Raw genomic sequence first — 19381 nt, 5'->3', positions numbered from 1 at the left:
GCCGGCGGGCCAATCAGCTGTCAGTTGCCAAGGGCGCAGCGGCAGATTGTGGAAAAAGAAAAAGAAGTAGAGGAAAAAAAGAGGACGTTTAAAAGATTTTGTTTGAAGATGACGGATGGGATTGATTGATCGGCGAACGCAACCTGGATGAACATGTGGTTTTCACTCTCTCTCTGCGGCAGCGGCGGCCAGGCGTGACTTCACCTGCGCTGCGCTCTATTTATATATACATCTGACTCACAGCCGGGAGAGAGGATTTAAACTCGCTGAGCCATTGTTTGCAGACACGCAGGAGCACAAAGGAGAATAGAACGCCCCCCCCCCCGAACCCTGCTCGCTCCCCGCCCCCACCACCACCCCCCCAACCGCCGCCACCGCCTCCGGAGACGGCGACGACGTCTGACGGCCGTAGATAAGGCCGGCGAGAGCCTCGGCGGCTCATGAAGTCACGCACCAGCGCTGCAAAGAAATATGCACGTGCTCAACTGGGGGGCACGTCTGCAGTGAAGGCAGCCTGGCGACGTGCTGGAGGGCAAAAACTGCTTTCATGGGCGACAGGAAACGTTAACTGTGAAAATATTCCGGCGTATAAAAAATATAAACAGCCACCGATTCCGACGTGGGTGATGTAGCTGCTGGCACAGAGGAGAAAAACTTGACCTTTAAGGCGGGATGGAATCCGGCAAACACCTTTTTCTTCTCAGGACTGTTGGCATTTTGCCGCGTTAATCAGGTTCAATTGAGGATATTATTACTTCATTGGTTTATTGTAAATTTATTATTAGTGGGTTTAATGAGTTTAATTTGAAATTCGATTTTGCATGTGTGAAATGTGAAGTCATTTATTGCAGAGTAATGAGCTTTACTGGTTCCATTTTCAGGTTGAAGCAAAACTTGTTTGGGTGCATATAAAAAGGTTCACTGTTCTATCTGGAGGAAGATCATTTTCAATAAATATCAATGTTGGAGTTTGTTACTCCTGCTTTTGTTGACCATCCGCTCAGTGTGCAACACAGGTCACAGCTTGGCAGCATCTCATCGCGACTACACACCAGGGCCCTGACGCTCATTTTGGTGCAGAATGCAGTATTTTGCAAGCTATTTGTAAAAAAACAACAACAAAAAAACAAACAAACAAATTTTCGGAGAAGTTTCGGAAAATTCTCCGATTCATTTGAGCCGCTTTGTGCTGAACTGCTGACCTCTTTGAAGGTCTGTCTGCCCCAACGTCAGAGTCCTTTTTGCGCCGGGGACCAACCGGGGCTTCAGAGGTGCACTGGCGTGGAGGAGTGACAGCGTGGATTAGGAGCTAGCGCACGCTGTGCACAACTTGGCCCAATGGGCGCCCGCTCTTCACACTCGGCGCTGCACAAGCGAAAGCACACGGTGACGCTAATAGGTTTAACTTGGCAGCGTTCCCAGTGATGTCAGAGTAATCCCTCATTAAAGCCTTGATGACATCATCGGACCGGCGAAAGTGTGCGAGGGCTGAGGTCACATGCCGACAAGGGAGCCGCAGAGAGTGCGCATGTGTGCGCGCGCGCTTGAGAGTGAAGGAGAGGGATGCCCTGCCGGCCGGCACCGAGGGAGCCCTCACCGCAGAGGCCAGGTAATCCAGGTTAAGCTGTTCCACAGAACATCAACACAAGGGAACACTCCAGTCCAAGTTGTACTACGTTGTCCCACGCAGTTAATCAAGTGCACCTGCTCATTCGCGCAAGCAACATCCGAGACGGGCGAGGAAAGGAGATTGCAGAGGAGACACTGCAGGACGCCACGTGGGCTTCCTGTAGACGTTTGCAGGCCGAGCAAGTTCTGCAGACCATAATATCATAACCATAAACAGCTTTATGAGAGGATCATAATCTCATAAAACTGGCGAAAAAGGAGTTCAATGAAGAAATGAGTTGGGGACCATATAATAATAAATGAGCCCACCTGGAAAGCTGCGTTGCCTTTAAAGCCTCCACCGCCTGGTGTTGCATCACAGCCCGGAGCTGCGAAAATCCAGGCACGCAGTTCGTGTTAAAATAAAGACAGCTGTCGAAACTGCAGCTGGCATTTCAAGCAAGTCAATCTCTTGAGATTGAAGTCAGTGGACCCTTGTTAGTTCATTTCCACAACACTTTAAAAACAAAAAACATTGCCCTTTAGACGATAAAAGTTTTAAGCAACATCACGGGGTACAGCTGCCCGCAGCCCCGTGCCCCCACGCTTCAATGTAGCACTGGCTTTTACGCAGAACTTCTGCAAGTCGTCTTTACTTGTGCCAAGTTGACAGTAAGGGGAATCTAATTGGTTTCTTCAATTTGTCTCCGCACTGTAACTTCAGAGAAGCCACCGTGCAAATCGTTTTTTCAGATACTTTGCTGTTAGCTAGCGCGCACCCAGTTTTACTCGTCTAACGTGATGTGGAGCAGAGCGTCGTGGTTAAACACCCGCCAGCTCTCGCATTTCTCCAACATTCAACTGATCCCTGCAGACTGTCACGCTGCTCACTGTTTTGCCAGTGATCTGCACAAAGCGGAGGTAACCACACGAGGAGTCTGAACGTGCAGCTTTGGAGGAAAAGAAGAAAAAAAAAAAGTCTATAGAAAAAAACAAGGAAAAAGGTCTGAGTCCGACTATCTAGCGGTTCAGACGAGGAGACAGTTTGCATTATCGCGAGCGTTCTGCTGTTGTCAGTGTTGGCTTGGGTCCCGCCGGGAGTGTTATTGTACACCCTGCAATGTGAGAGTCTGTCTTGCCGGATGGATGAGAAGCGCGGCACTTGGGGTCACGCGAGTGGGAGGATATTTCCTCGAAGGAAGCGGCCAAACAATTGCATTCATATCATGCCAGCGCGCGCAGCAAAATATACAGAGGAAGGCAAAATGTGCAGAATTAGAATTGTTTGGAAAAGGGATGTTTCGCTTGGAGAGGAGTCGCACCGGCGGGAAGGCAAACAGCCACTCGAGGAATTCATTCAGAAACTTTCCGGAAAAAAAAAAAAAAATGTTTTGCTCTGACCTTTCACTCAACAGGCCTTTAATAAAGTATAGTTTTTTTTCAGAGCCCAGCAACTGATAACAGACTTGACAAGCCTTTCCACTGGCTGGCCGGGCTGAAATGATACCGGGAGAGATTGCAATAATTCCAAATCCAGCCAGGTATGTCGGCACACGTGTTTCTGAGGGGGGACTCCCTCTCCTAAACCGTTCTAATCCATCGCAATATGCGTCCATGCAAACTCAGCCGTCATCGCGGCAATCCTAATCCCCGTCATCGTCACAGGCAATTTCCTGTTGACATGGGTCGCCGCCGTCATCGCGCTCCCGCGGCTAATAAGCCTCAATTCCCATAACGCTTGTGATTTTCCACGTCCCATGTCTGAAAAGCAAGTCACGCGGGTAGACCGCCGCTGAACTTGAGCCCCCCCCTCAGGCCCCTTCCCTTTCGTCTGCCACCCTGACAGAAACGTGCTGGGAATTTTGGGTTTTCTAGGATGTGGCCATGCAAAAAAAAAAAAAAAAGGTAAAAAAAAACAAAACTGCAAAATCATTTTGAAAAAAAGTCAACCAATCTGAGCGTCATGCTTGGACTAATTGCACGGTGGACACGGTTCCCCTCCATCGGTCTTAAAACTCTCTCAGTCTCACATTCTCCACGTCTTTTGTCTGCTTACAGCAGCTTGTTTTGGAGCTGCGGTGGGAGTATATACCGAGGCCGCCCTCAGAGGGTTGCTTTGTTATTGCAGGAAAGGGCTGGGGCACGATAACGTCTGTTAGCTGACTGCAGGTTTTGTTTGGGTCAGATAGTGACGTCCGCGGCCGCACAGCGGCGGCACAGCAGCTCGCCACGGGTCTGATTAATGACATTTCCTACATTCTTTGTTTGGAGCCTCTGAATCAACAGTGACATTTGAATGTCAGGAAAATAAGAGACTTTTGATCCCCGCTTGCACCGAGAAGTTCCGTACACAACGCTGGTGTGAAATGAGAAAGGGAAGAAAAACACATTTTGTGTTTGAGACCAAGTCAAGTGAAAAAAACAACAAACAAAAGAAAAACAGTTGCAGAATTAGCAAATTAACTTTTTTTTTTTCTTGACGGGACAGTTTGAGCTCGAGAATGAGAGCCTCCGGTGGAAATTCCTGCATTTTGCTGAAAAAAAAAAAAAACAGAAAAAAATATTTGCTTTGTATTCTCAGGAATTGAAAAGGCTTTCAACTTTTGCACAAGAAAATTTGCTCTGACAAGGGGGGGAAAAATTGAAAAAAAAAAAAAAATTCAAATGCAATATTGCATCAAGAGCAGCCAGACGTTCACATCATTCAAACACTAATACTGCATGAAATCCTACAGACTCCCCTCAGAGGTGAAACTCCAGTGCTTTCACACCTGCTTCCGCTTCAGAAACAGATGATGTGCCCCGACGCCATTTGCATGCTTCCCCCCCGGGCTCCTCACTGCATCACCGAGAAGCAGGCCAAAGCGCACACACCCTCGCAGGGCTTTCCTTACTGCCATGACGTCATTGCCTCAAGCGGTCGGTGCTTTGCATTGTGGGGCGGCGTCATGACAACCGCCGCGAAAACAACAACAACGACGACGACGACGGCAGCGGCGGCGGCGGAGAAAGCCGTGCGCTGGTCCAGTGGGAGACGACAGGCCTCAGCGACATTCGAGCGGGTGAACACAAGATCCAGATGTCGGATACAGAGAATTAAGAAAGTGTGCGTGAACGAATGGAACAAGGGCCCGAACACTGTGTTGGTACAGCGGTGTGCAGTGACAGCAGCACATATACACAATAGGGATGGAATGAGGTGGTTTTAAAATGATAAACCACAGTAAAACATTGGTAAATTTCCCCATGGTGGGATCAATAAAGGTCTTCTTCTTCTTCAAAAAGTCCGCTGGTTAGTATTTCCTGTTTCACATTTTTATTATCATTAAAACCGTGTTTGATTGTAGCAGTTTGAAAACCTACTGCTCATTGCTCAGAAAAGCAGCAGCGGTCCCCCAGACACAGGCGCACATGCGCAGTATACAATATTTGGTTGTAAACACAGTGGAAGGAAGTTCAGCGGACGAGAATTGGGGCAGACGCACAATATTTATACAAGAGATCCGTTTCTGCTCCTGCACAATACTTGCTCTGCTGCTAAAGTCATAAACTGCGTCATAGCTCTGGATGTCGGTGTTGCGTCGAAATCGGTTCACCCGTCGATATGTGTTCCCCTTTCCTTAACCTGCACTCAACCTTATCCCTCCCTTTTCTAATACACAATAAGACACAGGCCCATTTTCTCCACAATGCAAAGTGATTTTTTTTTTTTTTTTTCCTGGTCTGCTGTTGCCGGGCAGAACACGCGGAGGCTGTTTGCGGTTTGTTCCAGGAACCGGGTCGGTTGTGTTCTCACCGCAAACAAACTGCATCACGGCTCAAATGGAATAGGGCCGAGGACGCCTCCTCCGGGGGGGGGGCGATCCTCGTTTGTTTTGTTCCACATCACTGATGTGCTTGCTGTGTTCACATTCGACTGACCGAACTGAGCCAAAGGGGGAGAAACACCGCCGTTCTGGAAGAGCGTCTTCAATCGACCTAGGTGTCAAAGTTACGACATCTGTATCACACCGACGGCCTGAGTGGCCCCTCGGCCCTAACTTCCACCTTCGATAGGTTTGTTTTTTTCTCCCATTTTTGATTTATGTTGATCTCACGCGAGAACCTGCAGCTGCTCCCCTGAGCTCATGTTTGCATCGATCCGTCCGTCTTCCTGCCTCCTCCCTCCGCCTCGCTGCCGTGTGGACAGCGACAGGAGCAGGCGGAGATAAATTCAACTGCAATGAAATTGATATCTAAACTGAACACATTGAATCCCAGCGCGGCCTCCAGGCTCTCCAGCAGCACGTCCCCCTCGGGGGCCTTTCACATCGACTCCAGCAGATCGCACTGAAGCCGGAGCCATTGTTCCTCTCTTATAACTACTGTATGCCACTGGTAATTGCAGCCATTTTTTCGAAGGCTAAACCCCCACTTCCTCAACCTCACTTCTAACCAAATTAGATGGATCTGAACAAAGACAGACCATAATAATTAAGAAACGCGTCGACACAAATGCGCTAATAGGAAAATCATTAATTTCAGCGGCACGAGTCCATTCATAGCACTCGTGCTTGGCTGAGTAAAAGAAGCCCGACGTGGCAGATTATCAGAACGCTGCTTCCAGATCTGAACAGTGTCATCCTGCCGTTATCTGCCAAAATCATAGTGTTCCTGGCAACGGCATGCAGGAACGACTACACAGTTTGCATTGTGCATTGCATCTCAGTGTGTGCATGCGCATTGTGTGTATATGCATGAAGAAAAAAACAAAAAACGAAACGCACAGAAGGTGTTTGTGAGCAACACATTAGAAAAAGTACAGTTTGGGAAGCCAAAGAGGGGTCGGCTGTAATTAAGTGTCAGACTAACGCTGAGGATTCCAGGAGCACTAATGTGTGAAAGGGCAATTGGATGATAATGCTCGTGAAGCGCTGAAGAAAATAAGAACAGCCGGGCCTGGGCACACAGCGCTGGCTGACTGAGTCAGTGTGCCTGCGCAGACAGACTTGCACGCCAGCGGCAAGATGTCCTACAGAGACGTGTGAAACAATTAAGTAATCATTCAACACTTGACAGAAAGGCTTGATAAAATAGGTGCTGAGGGTCTGTGGCCTCCCTGCAGACTGAACAGAAGCGCGTGATAGGCTTTAGTCAGACAACACGCCTCCGGTGGCAAAGTCCAACCATTACAGTGGTGATTTGTGGCCTGTCGGATCCACTTGGATGCTCAGTGGAATCAAACCAGTAAGTCACTCTGGCGTTTCTGTATGTGTCAAAGGTCATCTCTGGATAATATGGATGCAGTTTTAAATCAAGTGCAGGTAATATGCTGAGGGGAATGAAACCGTGTTCTATAGGGTTTAATCTGTATGGAGCAGATATTAAATTTTATCCTCTTGTTTCAATTTAAGGGCGTTAATATGGATGAAGATAATAACAGAAGCAGAATTTTACAGCGACGAGGGTCTCATCATAATTAACTTGGCTTAACGAGTTGGCTTTATTTCACATCAGATGACAATGAACAAGCGACAGTGTTTAGAAGAGTTGTGTTGTGCCCGTCCTCAGGACAGACTTCTGAGTACTGCCAGTGCTGCCTGACTGGGGATGTAATCATGGCCGAGACCAAGACACTGCCAAGACTGGGATTAACGAGGCCGAGACAAGACCGAGTTGAGACCGATTAAGTGTTAAATTCGACAGTGCGCCACCACTTGCATGAACTGCAGAGCAGGAGCAAACATGTTAGCGTATGGGAGGGGTCAGTCAGCTGAGTGGGGACGCCAATGTGGTAAAGTAAGACATTGTGACATTTTTTTAAAATCAATGGATCATATTGGTTGCATTTGAACACTGCAGGGATATTGGAATCCCCTTTAGACTGTTCAATGTCCAAGAGCAAAGAGTATCAACACCAAAATGACATAAACATGTCTCTTGTACGACCCCTGACGCTACCTTGCGACGCTCAAATCTGCTGGCAAAACTGGTTATTCCATCTTTTTATAACAGAGACGCAACCCTATCCTGGTTCAACTACCACTACTGCTGCAACTGCGACAGTCTGGGTCTGACCCAGGGCTTATTTATAAAGTGGGTGGTACAGTCAAAGCGTGGGGCGTCTTTGTGTCAAGATGAGGAGTAGCAACTAGCATCCAATCACTACGAAGCCAGGGAGCCGAGTGCCTAATGAGACGAACTAAATCAGCAGCCCCAAACTGCTGGTGATTGATGAGTGTCTCTTCAAGTCTGACAGCAGCCCTCCCGCTCACTCAAACTCACTCAAAACTAAAAAAAAACCTGTTTCAAATCCCAACAAGTTTGGCAGAGAATGACCCAGCAGCGGCAGAATCAATGCCAATGTGCAGTTGGGGGAAAGCCTCAAAGACACGTGATAACAGTGCTTCGTGCCTTGTTATCTCACTGGCAGAATGTGCTCCATCTGAGGGAGCCACCCATGGGGCCACTAACGGCAGGAGGAAGAGAAGGGCAGTTAAGGCACTGGAAATTGATGTCCTTTTAGACGCGCCTGGAAGGGAAAACCGAGGGAAAACACAACAAAAATTACACGTTCAAAGCTATTTATTACCAGGAGCCTGCGACGTTCGGGAGAGAGAGGTAGAGAGAAGTGGCGCTGTGGTGCATTGCCAGTGCAAGTTTTCTAAAAATAGCATTGCTTCTCTTCTACCCCCCCACGCCCACCACCACCACCACGAGTCTCTCAGGCACTGGATTCACATAATGGGATTTCTACACACGCTCTTCATTTTCCTTCCTGGTGTCGGTGCTGAATGGAGCGAAGGTAAATCACACGGCATTTTGCTTTTTCTGTTCAGTACGGCGCTAAAGACGACACCGTGCGCATTTCAAACAATAGGAGGAGCGCAGCTCCGTAATAACTGCACCACTCCCTGCCGTTTTTTATACATTAACCCTGAGATGGATGGAGAGAAGGAGCGCAGCAATCGATGAGGCGGATGTGCGTTACATTAGGCTGCACACGCGCCACAATGATTGATGACAGTGTCAATACACTCAAGTGGGGTGGATATAAAATATGTAAGCTCTTAAGTGGGGTTTTAAGGTTCAATTAATGCCAAATACATTGTTTAAAAACAGTGATGGTTTTTAATAATGATGCCAATTCTGCCAATTAAGCAGTTTCACCACAAAACTAAAACCAGGCATATTATTTGTGTGTTTTTTAAATAAACTCAAAATTGCTAGTTGAGGTATAAGTGTATTTTTGGATGCTTCTTTTTGGTCGTCTCCGCTTCCAGTTTTAATGTTGGTACTGAAACTCGTTGCAACTGTTGCAAAAGAAACGCAGACAAATGGCATGTCCCCTTATCAATTAATTACTAGATGAAAACTGGTTGCTGAGAACAAACATGTCATCATATAAAGTAGTTGCTAACAGGACGCAGGCAAACTTAAGTTAAGACAACACCGGTCCTACTAGACACACAACTGTATTTGGAGACAGTCACGCAAACTCGACAGCAGCCTCTAACTTTACTGTGGAGCGAAAAAAAAAAAAAGAGAGAGAAAATCCCTGCCTGGGGTTTCAATGCGGTCTGACAAGCTCATCTGCCATTTCCAGAGAATAATACTCGACTGCCTTGACTTGACAACCGTGACACCAGATTGTTGTTGAGAGAAAAAAAATGTTGAAGGGTTTACCACATAAATTCAAATTCATCAACACAACAATGACACAAAAAGAAAGAATCCCTTTCTGTTCTGACAGTTTGGGATTGTTCATTCCGGCCTTATATGGGGATCAATGTTAATGTCAGCTAAAGCATCATGACTGAAAGTTATGCTTAAATATTCTGTTGCGAAACATTAAACACATACAAAGGCTGTTTTTTTCTTGGTTGTTTTAGGACAACCAACAGGACTGAATCAACACAGAGTATTTCCACCCAAACTCCAAAAGACAGAGATTGCGACTGGAACGAGAACGCTAAGCAGCGTGCGTGTGCACTTTAGTCCGAGCCAAATACGTTAGCATGTCAAAAGTGCGACTAGCAATGCGAGTCGCCACCAGCAGGAACAGACAGCGCCCAAAGAGGGTTTTGTCTCGAAGGCTGTAAAATTTGACAATTACTGCAAGAAGATATGTGCATATGTGACTGATTAAAAATGGGTCAGACGTTTACTTTTGGCGCTTGCGGTGCCAAATAGGTCATCATTCGAATGGGAATGAATCGACCCGGGGCCTGCACTAAGTCCACAGGGGTGGGCAGCGGTGAAACCCTCATGACGCAGATACAGGAAATGACTCTTTAGTGTGCCGTCTCGCCTCTGAAGCCCTGCTGACTACATCACCATCTGTGTGTGAGTCAGGAAAAACCGGTGAGCCTTGGAAGGTTTTGCGTCTGCCAGAAGTCGCCATGGAGCTTTCATTTACAGCAACAGTGCTGCAAAGGCTCCACCGAGTGGTTCGCGCCAAAGTGGCGGGGCGTCACAACCCACATAATGCAAAATTCACTTTACAGATGTTTTCAACAATACAGTGAAGCACTACATAACTGCAGCATGGGACCGAGCTTTTCCACAAATACAATTAAACAGTCCATTCTTTACTTTTGCTTGCTCCGCATCAAAACAGGCCGTTCTGGAAATCAGCCCTTTGTTGTGTAGCAGTAGGTGCCGAAGTCTCTCCCAGAGTAGTGACGACACCTCCAGCTAAGTGTTTGTTCCACTTTCTGACAACGACCACGTGCTTTGGGGCAACATCGAGTCTCGTCCCCTTTCAAACATGTAGGGAGAGGACAGCGTTGGTCAAGGGAAGTTAAAGGTTTTTACAGGACACTAAAGCTTTGATGGGGATAAGCTGCGACACAAGGCAGGCACGGGAGTTTAAGATGATAATAATTCTAACATTTTCTTATGAACTTGTCGGTTATGCTTTGGAAAAACCAAAACAGCTAGTTGGAAAAAGTACCTCATTCTTGACTGTCACATTGGCACCTTCTGATTATGATCACTATGACTCATTTCCTTTTTCAACTTGTGAAGGTTCTAGGTATACGAGCGGAAAGGTAACGTGGCTTTGACTCCATACGACTTCATCCGTCCCATCAATAGTTGCCATTGACAGACAAACTTAATGCCACGAACTGGACTGAAATCAAATCCAGACCTCGTACGTCTATACTTTGTTGCCTTGACATGCAGACTCATGAACAGGAAGGGAGGAAACATAGTATAAAGGGTGAAACGATGTACACGCCTGGGCACAGGATTACATGACTGAGAGGAACACAGCAGTGTGATGGCATGTTACATGTGCTTGCTTGTCGAGCATGAAAGGAAGGGAACACTTGACAAACAGGTCAGATGTGATGACGGCGAATGGCCATACTGTCTAGCCTTAGCATGGGTTAAGTGGCTCCTTAAAATATTGCTTGTGGTGGAACAATTTGTCAGAGGCACTCAACCTCAGTGTGACTAATGTAAAGACAGCTGGAGAGAAGGCTCATAGCACGGCACTTTATCAAGAGGTTCCTACAGCTAAATATGCTTTTAAAGAGCAGCCTCAGTCTGAGCTATTCCTGCCCAACCCTCCAGTTTGTGGCTTGACTTGAGCATTTAGTGTGGGAGAAAAAGGCAGGAAATGTCTTGCCCATTTAACAATAAATTTCCCTGAATACATCTGAAGTCAGCGAAGGGAGGAGGGGGCGGGGGGGGGGAGAAACACAGCCGGCCTGGGATTGGCTGGGCTTTTAAGAGAGCCCTATCCGTAACCACAAGAATGCTGCACAGATCAACATGTGTGCCTCTGCATGTGAGGGGAAAGCAGAGGGCGACTCACCATATCCAAGAGTGTCTCCTGAAAGGATAGGGGGTGCTGAGGTGCATCATGGTCCTGTCACTGGAAACACCTGGACAGCGTCCAGGCTTCATCATCAAGCCGTCAGGGCTCAGCTCCCGGCTCCGGGAACCTTCTTCTCACCCCGGAGCTCCTGGCTACCCCTCCGAGTGCCACCAGCCCATTCACAACTGGCCGTGTCCCACTGCTGGACTCCCCCCATCCAGGCCCGGTCCACTGGTGAAGAAGCCCCCCTCTGTAGACCCCCCTCAAAACTTCTCACGTTCAACGGGACGATGTTCAAAGTCGAACTACATAGCACCATTAAATCCAATGAGTTCCAGAAGACAAATAAAAATTCCAATAAAGGGAGACAATACAAAAACAACAACACAGAAGTATAAAAAAAAAAACCCAGCACAAAGTGCAGGCAGACGTGAGTCCCGGCAGCCTCAGCAGGACGATCTCTCAGGCAGCCACCAGGCAGGACCGGCTCTGCTCTCCGGTCCCGCCGCTGCTTTTTTCCGTGGGATCCTTCCGGCAAAAGTTTGGAAGTCGCTGTCCCACATCCACATGGTGGACCGGCTTCAGGGGCTCGTTCCGCCGGAAAACATTCCTTTTCCTGACAGCCGGCGACGCCGGGTTTTGGAGAGGAGGCAGCGGCGGTCGCGCCGGCGTGACAGAGCACGTTACACACAACGGTTACTCACACACACACACGCACACCGGCTCTCATCCTCTCAGCACTGCTCCCTCTTTGTCTGCCTCACTTTGCGTCTCCCTCTTCCCAGCGCTGCCCTTTCGCAACCTCCCGAGGAGGGAGGCGAGGAAACGCAGGGGGTGTGGGGAGGGGTGAGACAAAGGAGTGAGGCGTCTCCCCCCTCCTCCTCCTCCCTCTCGCTCGCTCTCTCTCTCTCTCTCTCTCTCTCCTCAGCCCTCCCTCCGCTGGGATGTCCCGGCCGACACTGTACAGGAGGTGTGCCTGCGTGCGCTCCACTAGCTAAAACCTATTGATCCTCTTATCGCATGCAACCCCCCCCTCCCCCCCAAGCCCTCCTTGTCCTCACCCTTCCCCAACTTCCCCCCAGCCCATTCAGTAAGAGGCAGGTCTGTACAGGAAGAGTGTACGTACACGGTGAGCTGGGCGTTGACAGGAGTAATTCTCTTTTCATCCTCACCCTCTCTGCTCTCAAGCTGTGCGTGTCTGTGTGTGTGTGTGTGTGTGTGTGTGTGTGTGTGTGTGTTACGGGCCTCCTTCGTCATAACTACGCAAGCGCCGCTGCTCCGCTGTCAGCTTGGTTTTGTTTTTTTTTTCACTTCTCAAAGCACGCCATCCGTCAGCACGGGAGCCTGCGTACCACAATATTTACACAATGTAATTTTTCCTTCCTTCATTTTTTGTTTGTTTGATTTGTGCAAAAAAACAAAAAAAACAAACGCGTCATGCAGTTTGTGCATTCTCTTCCTTAAGTTTTTGTGTTGAGTGTTTGTTTGGGGAAAAACTTGTTATACAGGATTGCCGTCGCGCAAGTCGTTCGTCCTCCGAGGGCGGGCTCACACATTCTGTCTGGAGCCAAAGCACAAGTGTCACGTTGTCTTTTACATTTAAAAATGAGTACGGCCTAATACACCACAGATACAGAAGCCAAAGCCTCTGTATTCAGAGTGCATGTCTGACCACTTTGTGTCTGTCCGTCTATGTGTCCGTCTGTCCGTGTCTTTATGTCTGTGTTTCTGTCTGTTCACGTGTCTGTGTTTCTGTCTGTCTATTTGTCTGTGCAGCTGTCTGTCTATTTGTCTGTGCAGCTGTCTGTCTATTTGTCTGTGCATCTGTCTGTCTATTTGTCTATCTGTCTGTCTGTGTGTATGTCTTTCTGCTTATGCGTCGATGTATCCGTCTGTCTGTGTCAGTCTGTCTGTGTGTTTTGCATTAAAAGCCATCGCTGTGGTCGCGCTCCAGTTGCTGTGGTTTGAAAAACAGGATCCAGCTTCGCTTCTTACACACATCCTGCCCGACACACACGTCAGCAGCCTCTCAACTCCTGCCAAAGCTAAACTACCTCACGGCCTCCGTCCGCCTGCAGCTCGAGGCCTCGGCGGCCCGGCTGCTCTTTCCCCAACAGGCGGCCGGGGTGGGGGAGGCAGAGAGAGAGCGGCCGCTTCAAGGAATCCGCTTGTGGCAACGCGATAAAAGAAAGCGCAGCTGGTCTGAGGGAGTGTGAAGAGGCGGGGCTCCTCGCAGAACGAGGCCGTTTTTACAGCGCTGGAAAAAATAACTTCAATTTGAGGTCCGTGTGTTTGTGTGTGTGGAAACAGCCAGAGAGCACGTGTCGCCCGCCGTGCACACATGCAGGAAAAAGGGAGCCGTCCATTGGCCTCTCAGACGTACACTACAGCACCGCAGACATGTCATCACTGAAAACTGGAAAGTCGATTCTCCATGAGTGAATTATTGCATAATCAGAGCTGCTGCTGCTGCTTTGGGGGCCTCCTGGCTCTTGTTCCTCTCAACGATGCTGAGTCGTCGCAGCTCCGAGTAAACAGACGAGACGGGTGAAAAGGCAAAAGGTGATGAATTACAGCCTCGCAGTCCCACGTCTGTGTGCCACTCGTGTTGCCGTTTGCCTCAAAGCAGCGAAACAAAAAGAGGCGGCCTTTTAACAAGTCGAGTTGTTTGGGGAAATGGGAAAACAAAAGCAAATCCGGTTGCTGGACAACTTCAGGGGTCTGATTTGCGTATTTAATTTGGTGCAGACAGCCCACGCATTGATCCGAGCTTTGAGACTGACACAAGGGTTAGGGTTCCTGGTGTGACCTGGCCAGGGATGGATGGTGGCAGACCCACCACCGGGAGCCCCCTGGTAGCCCCCTTAAGGGAGATTAATAGAAACTGTGTAAAAGAGCCTCCTGCAACAGTGACTGTAAAGTTCCACATCCACAACATCATTTGGACAATCTGCCTCCCAAATTAAAACAGTTCACCTGTGGGACAGTCTACCCACACACATGAAACCAGTCACCGAAACAAATGCTAGCCAGAGGGCTAGAAGAATGGCTAAAAGCAAAACAGTGCTCACATGTGTCACGTGTATTTGTGGTTGTTTTTTTGGTTATTCATTGTTATTAATACTGCTGCTACTTTCACACATTTCATCTATTTCACCTCATACTGTTGTTGAATCAGCCTTTTCAGAAAAGCCGCGCCAATGGACTGGTGTTGAAAATTAGCATGCATGCTGAAGACACGAAAGCAAAGCATCTGATCTGTCCACTGCAACAGTGCTAATGTATTAGCATTTATTAACATTACCAGAAGGTGAAAGAATATCTGTACCAGCATTGAGAGCAACGAGATATGATCCAACGTTTACTTACAGCAACGTTTACTTACAGCAACGTTTACTTACAGCAACGTTTACTTACAGCAATGCTGCGTCATTTTTCTACTCTAATAGCTTCAAAATCATTTTAAGGACTCACCAGTTAGTAACAGGGGGAGCAGCATGCCTGCCTCATCCTCTGGCCTACAGCAGGACTATAAACTAGTGGCGTGTTCTAATGACGGTGGAGGGCAGGAATCCTAAGTTATATAGTCCTGCACGTGGTCGTAAAAATGTCCTCTCAAACAGCAATACGCAGCTGACTTTAAATTGAAAAAAAAAAAAAAAAAGGGTCATAGATTAAAGATTTACCCCGTCATCTGTGCCAACCACTACAGTGCTGCACTTAAAACTACCTCATCATCTTATTAGATATGAATAAGGATTTTTTTTTTTTTTGTCATTACATGAGCAGCCAAACGCGGCTCCCAGCAAACCGTTGTCCGCATTACACAGGCCAGGCCAGGTTACAGGACAGGACATGCACACAATCGATTTCATGTGCACTGACATTTAGCAAAGTACTTTTCTTCATTTATCAGCGGATCAATATCGGCGAACACGGGCTGAGTAACCTTTACGGTCACATCACAGGGCCCGTCCGACAGCGCAGCCCGCGTGTGGCCCGTCTATGCTTCGGCTGTGGGTGCTTTGCAAAAACAGAAACAGAGCTGCTGCGACTCCTCTAGCACGTCCGTCCGAGTACCAATTCATTTATCCCCACTTAAACTAAAGTCTAAATGCAGGCCGGTGATATTTGGTACTCCATGGTGTCGACTGAATCAAATTAAAATGCCATTAGCACGCACGCACGTGGCCGTGAAGCGGCTCATGTCGTTTGGATTCAGACGGGAGAATGGAAGCTCTCCGGGGAGCGGGGGAAAACTGTGGCCTCCGCAGTGTTTTGGTCCTCTGAGGGGGGCGAGCTGTCCATCCGCGGCCGTGTCGCTCTGGAAAGGCCTGCAGCCGGGGCCTTCTTGTCATTCACAGGCGCTCGTGTGGTGGCATTTGAGCAAAGGTTAACTCAACCCCTCCCCCCCGCTTTGAATCAGTTGTAATTAGATTCACACATTTAATGGGGAGGACACAGGGGAGCTTCAAAGCCCATTTGCTGAATGTGAGGAATGTTCAAGTGGCCAAAAAAACTGTTTTGTTTTTTTTTCCCCTCCCCACTTTTTTTTTTTTTTAATGGCAGACCCAGAGACAGGAGGAAAATTGGGCTGTTTTATTAGCCGAGGATGTGAGAGTGCTGTTTTAATTAGTCATAAATGCGTGTGTGGTACATGTGGCAGAAATTCTAATTAGACAGTGTAGAGTGTATAGAGTGTCATAGTAAATGTTTCTCCTCGTTCACCATTTTGGCAAATTCGCCTAATCAATAATCTCCATTCTTTTCTATCGTCTTGTTGCTGTAATTATGCAAATTTCCCCAATGTGGGATTAATAAAGGCTTCTTATACAGTTATACAAGAAGGTACATAAACTTTGATCGTGAGTGTCTCTTTTGAGAGACAGGGGGCTTAGACGAGCCGCGAGGTGAACGGTCCAGCTCTCCCTCCCTTGTAAATCACCAAATACACAGCGTTTTAATCCCTGTTGAACTGAGTCTCAATACCACTTGGCTGCACCAGAAAAAGGTGCACTTAGCACCCTCTAGTGAACAAAAGGCAGTTTTGCTTTTTTAATTATACAAAATTATACAGACGGTTCCTTTATACATTTCATAGGTTTCATGTAATAAAAAAAACTTCATCACATAAAGATAAAGAATCAGGAAATGTATTGTCAATCCTGCCATTTTTTCATACCAACTCAAATGGGTTTTATTTCAAGCATTGATTCGTCATCACTGTAATCAGTCTGTGACCATGGTTGATTTAGACAATTCAGGAGATTTATGAACTGAAGTGTCCACCATAGTACTCGAGAAGAATTAACGTCAATCAATATCTGCTGCTTGAGGAAACCCCTGGGGTGGCCAGAAGTGAAGGTGTTTAACCCACTTTCACCAAGTAAACAAAGAACAATGCATTGTTCCCTGTTTAAAGAGAGACCACAAAGATCCAGTGAAAACCAACACTGCATCTTAGACTCCTTCACAAGGCCATTTCCCAAGTGCAGGTACAGATGGGAGCATATTAAAATATCAATGATCCATAACCCAAGGCAATCTCCTTTCTAACACCATCTGGTGAGGAGGCACATCATTAACAAACTCTGCACTCTCCTCCTAAACTGTCATTATCCCGTTAAATTGAGGGAGCAAACATAATTCTTACTCTTAACTGTCAAGTCATTATCCTGTGATAAACTGCAATTAGGTTGGGAATTCAACAGATTAAAAAAAAAGTGCAAATAAGAAACAACATATCACATCTTGACTAGGTTTTCATGCGTTCAATTCACATTAACAAACACAGGAACAGACACAGTAAGCTGCTCTCCAAAAAGCGGTGGCTAAATGCACAAAACAATTAACCTGCACACTTTTCCAATAACAGGTCCTCTCCTCCTGTAAAGTGAGGAACATCTTGAAGTTTGCCAGAAATGTGCTGGTTGTCGAGAAGGGCCGCTGTTGACACTGTAACACGCACCCGTCAGCCAGTTGCTGGAGCGCAAGATCAAGTACATAGCTCATGTAATGGACTCGAACTCATCACATTTCAGGTCCGCCATACGTGCACTGATCAGGTTGCAGCCGTGCAACCTTAATAGTTGTGCCATTGTTTGCATGAAAAGTGCACCTGGTTGGCGCGATGTCACTTAATAGGCTTTCACGTCAGCTCCAATTCTTTCCAGAAACAAAGAGGCTCACCTGCTGCCGCCTAACATGAATGGTTGGCAAAAAATAAATAAATAAAAACGACGCAGAGGGCAGGAGCCCAGCAGAGCAGAAAGAGAATGAAAGACAGGAAGGGTACGCCAACGTGTCGTGAGAGAACAGCCAACAGGCCTCCCCCCCCACCGCAACGGCGTCCATTTTTTAAGAAGGAGTCAGTCAGATTGGCAAAAGCAATTTCAATGATACAAATCAGAGTTCTGTGCCATTTAGGTCGTGAAGAGTCTAAATGCCGCTCTTACGCCTGCCAGCCGAGTGGAAAGGTTCTGCCACAATAAACGGATCCGCGTCATTATGCGATCCATTTTCCCCCCGTCAATAAGGCAGCTGTGAAAAACGCCTATTGGGCTGAGAGTTAAGTAGCTGCTCAGGGACAGACTATGTGGAATAAAATATATTTGCCAAGGCGCATTTGTCCAAATGCGTTCCCAATGACCTATAAGATCTTGAATGGAACATGTCATTTTATCTACAACAACAGCGTCCTGTCCATATGCTGCATCATGAGGTGCACAGAGCCAATCAGAATTCAGATTCTGTCATTTATTCTAGCGCAAATAATGGCGACAATAAGAGAGAAGGACAGCCAATGTTCCAAAATCAACATATTTAACGCACCTGTTATACAAGTTGGGATTTTGAACATGCAGACAAGAGAATGGAGAACAGAATGAACCGTTGACGAAAAGACATGATCGCAGGCACTGCAGCCCACTGCTAGCATACATCGCTGTCAGCCCTTGTTCCTATGCGAACCCCGCGGCATGTACGAACAATGCTTTTGCATCCACTCCTCCGGCTCATCCAGCGCTCCGCACACCTCCATCTCCAGCCACGTTATCGGCTCTGTTGCTCAACCCCTCCAAAAATAGACTTTTCCTGCAATGCAGCAACACTGTCACCATTCCAGCCAAGGCACTCAACTGGCTCCTCTGCATTCCCTGGACCTTAATTACACTGCTGAAGGGTCTTAGCACCGATCAGGGTGTGATTAGTAATTCCTTGGAGGGATGATATGACCTAATGATGACCTATGGTGGTATGTTAATTACCATCAGCAGCTCCGAGGGGAGGATTGGAGGGAGGGACACATGTCTGCAATTAGAGCGGACAGATGGAACGTATGACTCCGCATCCTGTTCATTGTGCTGTCTTTTGACAGGGGCATCCTTATTATTGCAACCTGAGAAATCCTTGTTAACTCAAGGTTTCAGAAATTAATACATTGGGCGATTGCAGAATTCATTGACTAAACCTGCTTTCCGCAGGTGAGGAGGCACGGTTTTTCTTATGTCCGTGCCTGAAAGTGGTGTGGTCATGTGCAACACCGTATCAAAATGCAAGGATTGCCTTCTAAATATATTCCAGTTCATCAATTACAATTTTCTCTTAATAAATAAAGACATTTTAAAAAATCGCCAAAGTCCATCCACATTTCCTCTTTAGAAACATTAGGTTCAGATCAGGCCAGTGATAACTGACAAAGGCGACATTAATAGTGATAAATCTCGGTTCTGTAGAGTCAAGTGCGTTGATGTCAGATGACTGCCACATTCTGAGCTTGACCCTGCCTGACCCTGCTATTGTCCAGACAGTCAAGTGTCAGATGTTTGTCTCTACAGAGACTCCTTCCCTCCAAGTCAAGACGATCGTACGCTCCAGGAGTACAAAATAAATTAACTCCTTTATAACTCAATGTAGTTGATGTAAATGTGTAAAATCTAGTTCCCACATTGGTTTGAACAGCTGGCA

At 47.3% G+C, this 19381-nt stretch overlaps 1 protein-coding gene across 4 annotated transcripts in view; it reads right to left on the bottom strand.

Moving 5' to 3' along the window:
- The window catches only part of pde4d (phosphodiesterase 4D, cAMP-specific), a 127728-nt gene that overhangs the window by 33246 nt on the left and 75101 nt on the right, over positions 1–19381 (bottom strand). The window contains exon 1 of one of the 4 annotated variants that reach the window (XM_076033161.1): positions 11414–12318. The exons of the other annotated variants lie outside the window; for them this stretch is intronic. Coding sequence (XP_075889276.1) covers positions 11414–11508 — 95 coding nt within the window. The 5' untranslated portion in view covers positions 11509–12318. Of the gene's footprint in view, positions 1–11413; positions 12319–19381 lie in introns of those variants that run through there. 4 annotated transcript variants of the gene reach the window in all.

This window comes from Nelusetta ayraudi, unplaced genomic scaffold (assembly GCF_046127955.1).
Source record: "Nelusetta ayraudi isolate G7.1 ecotype Tasmania unplaced genomic scaffold, CSIRO-AGI_Nayr_v1 ptg000041l, whole genome shotgun sequence".
Lineage (NCBI taxonomy): Eukaryota > Metazoa > Chordata > Actinopteri > Tetraodontiformes > Monacanthidae > Nelusetta > Nelusetta ayraudi.
This window is presented reverse-complemented; position numbering and strand designations above follow the sequence as displayed.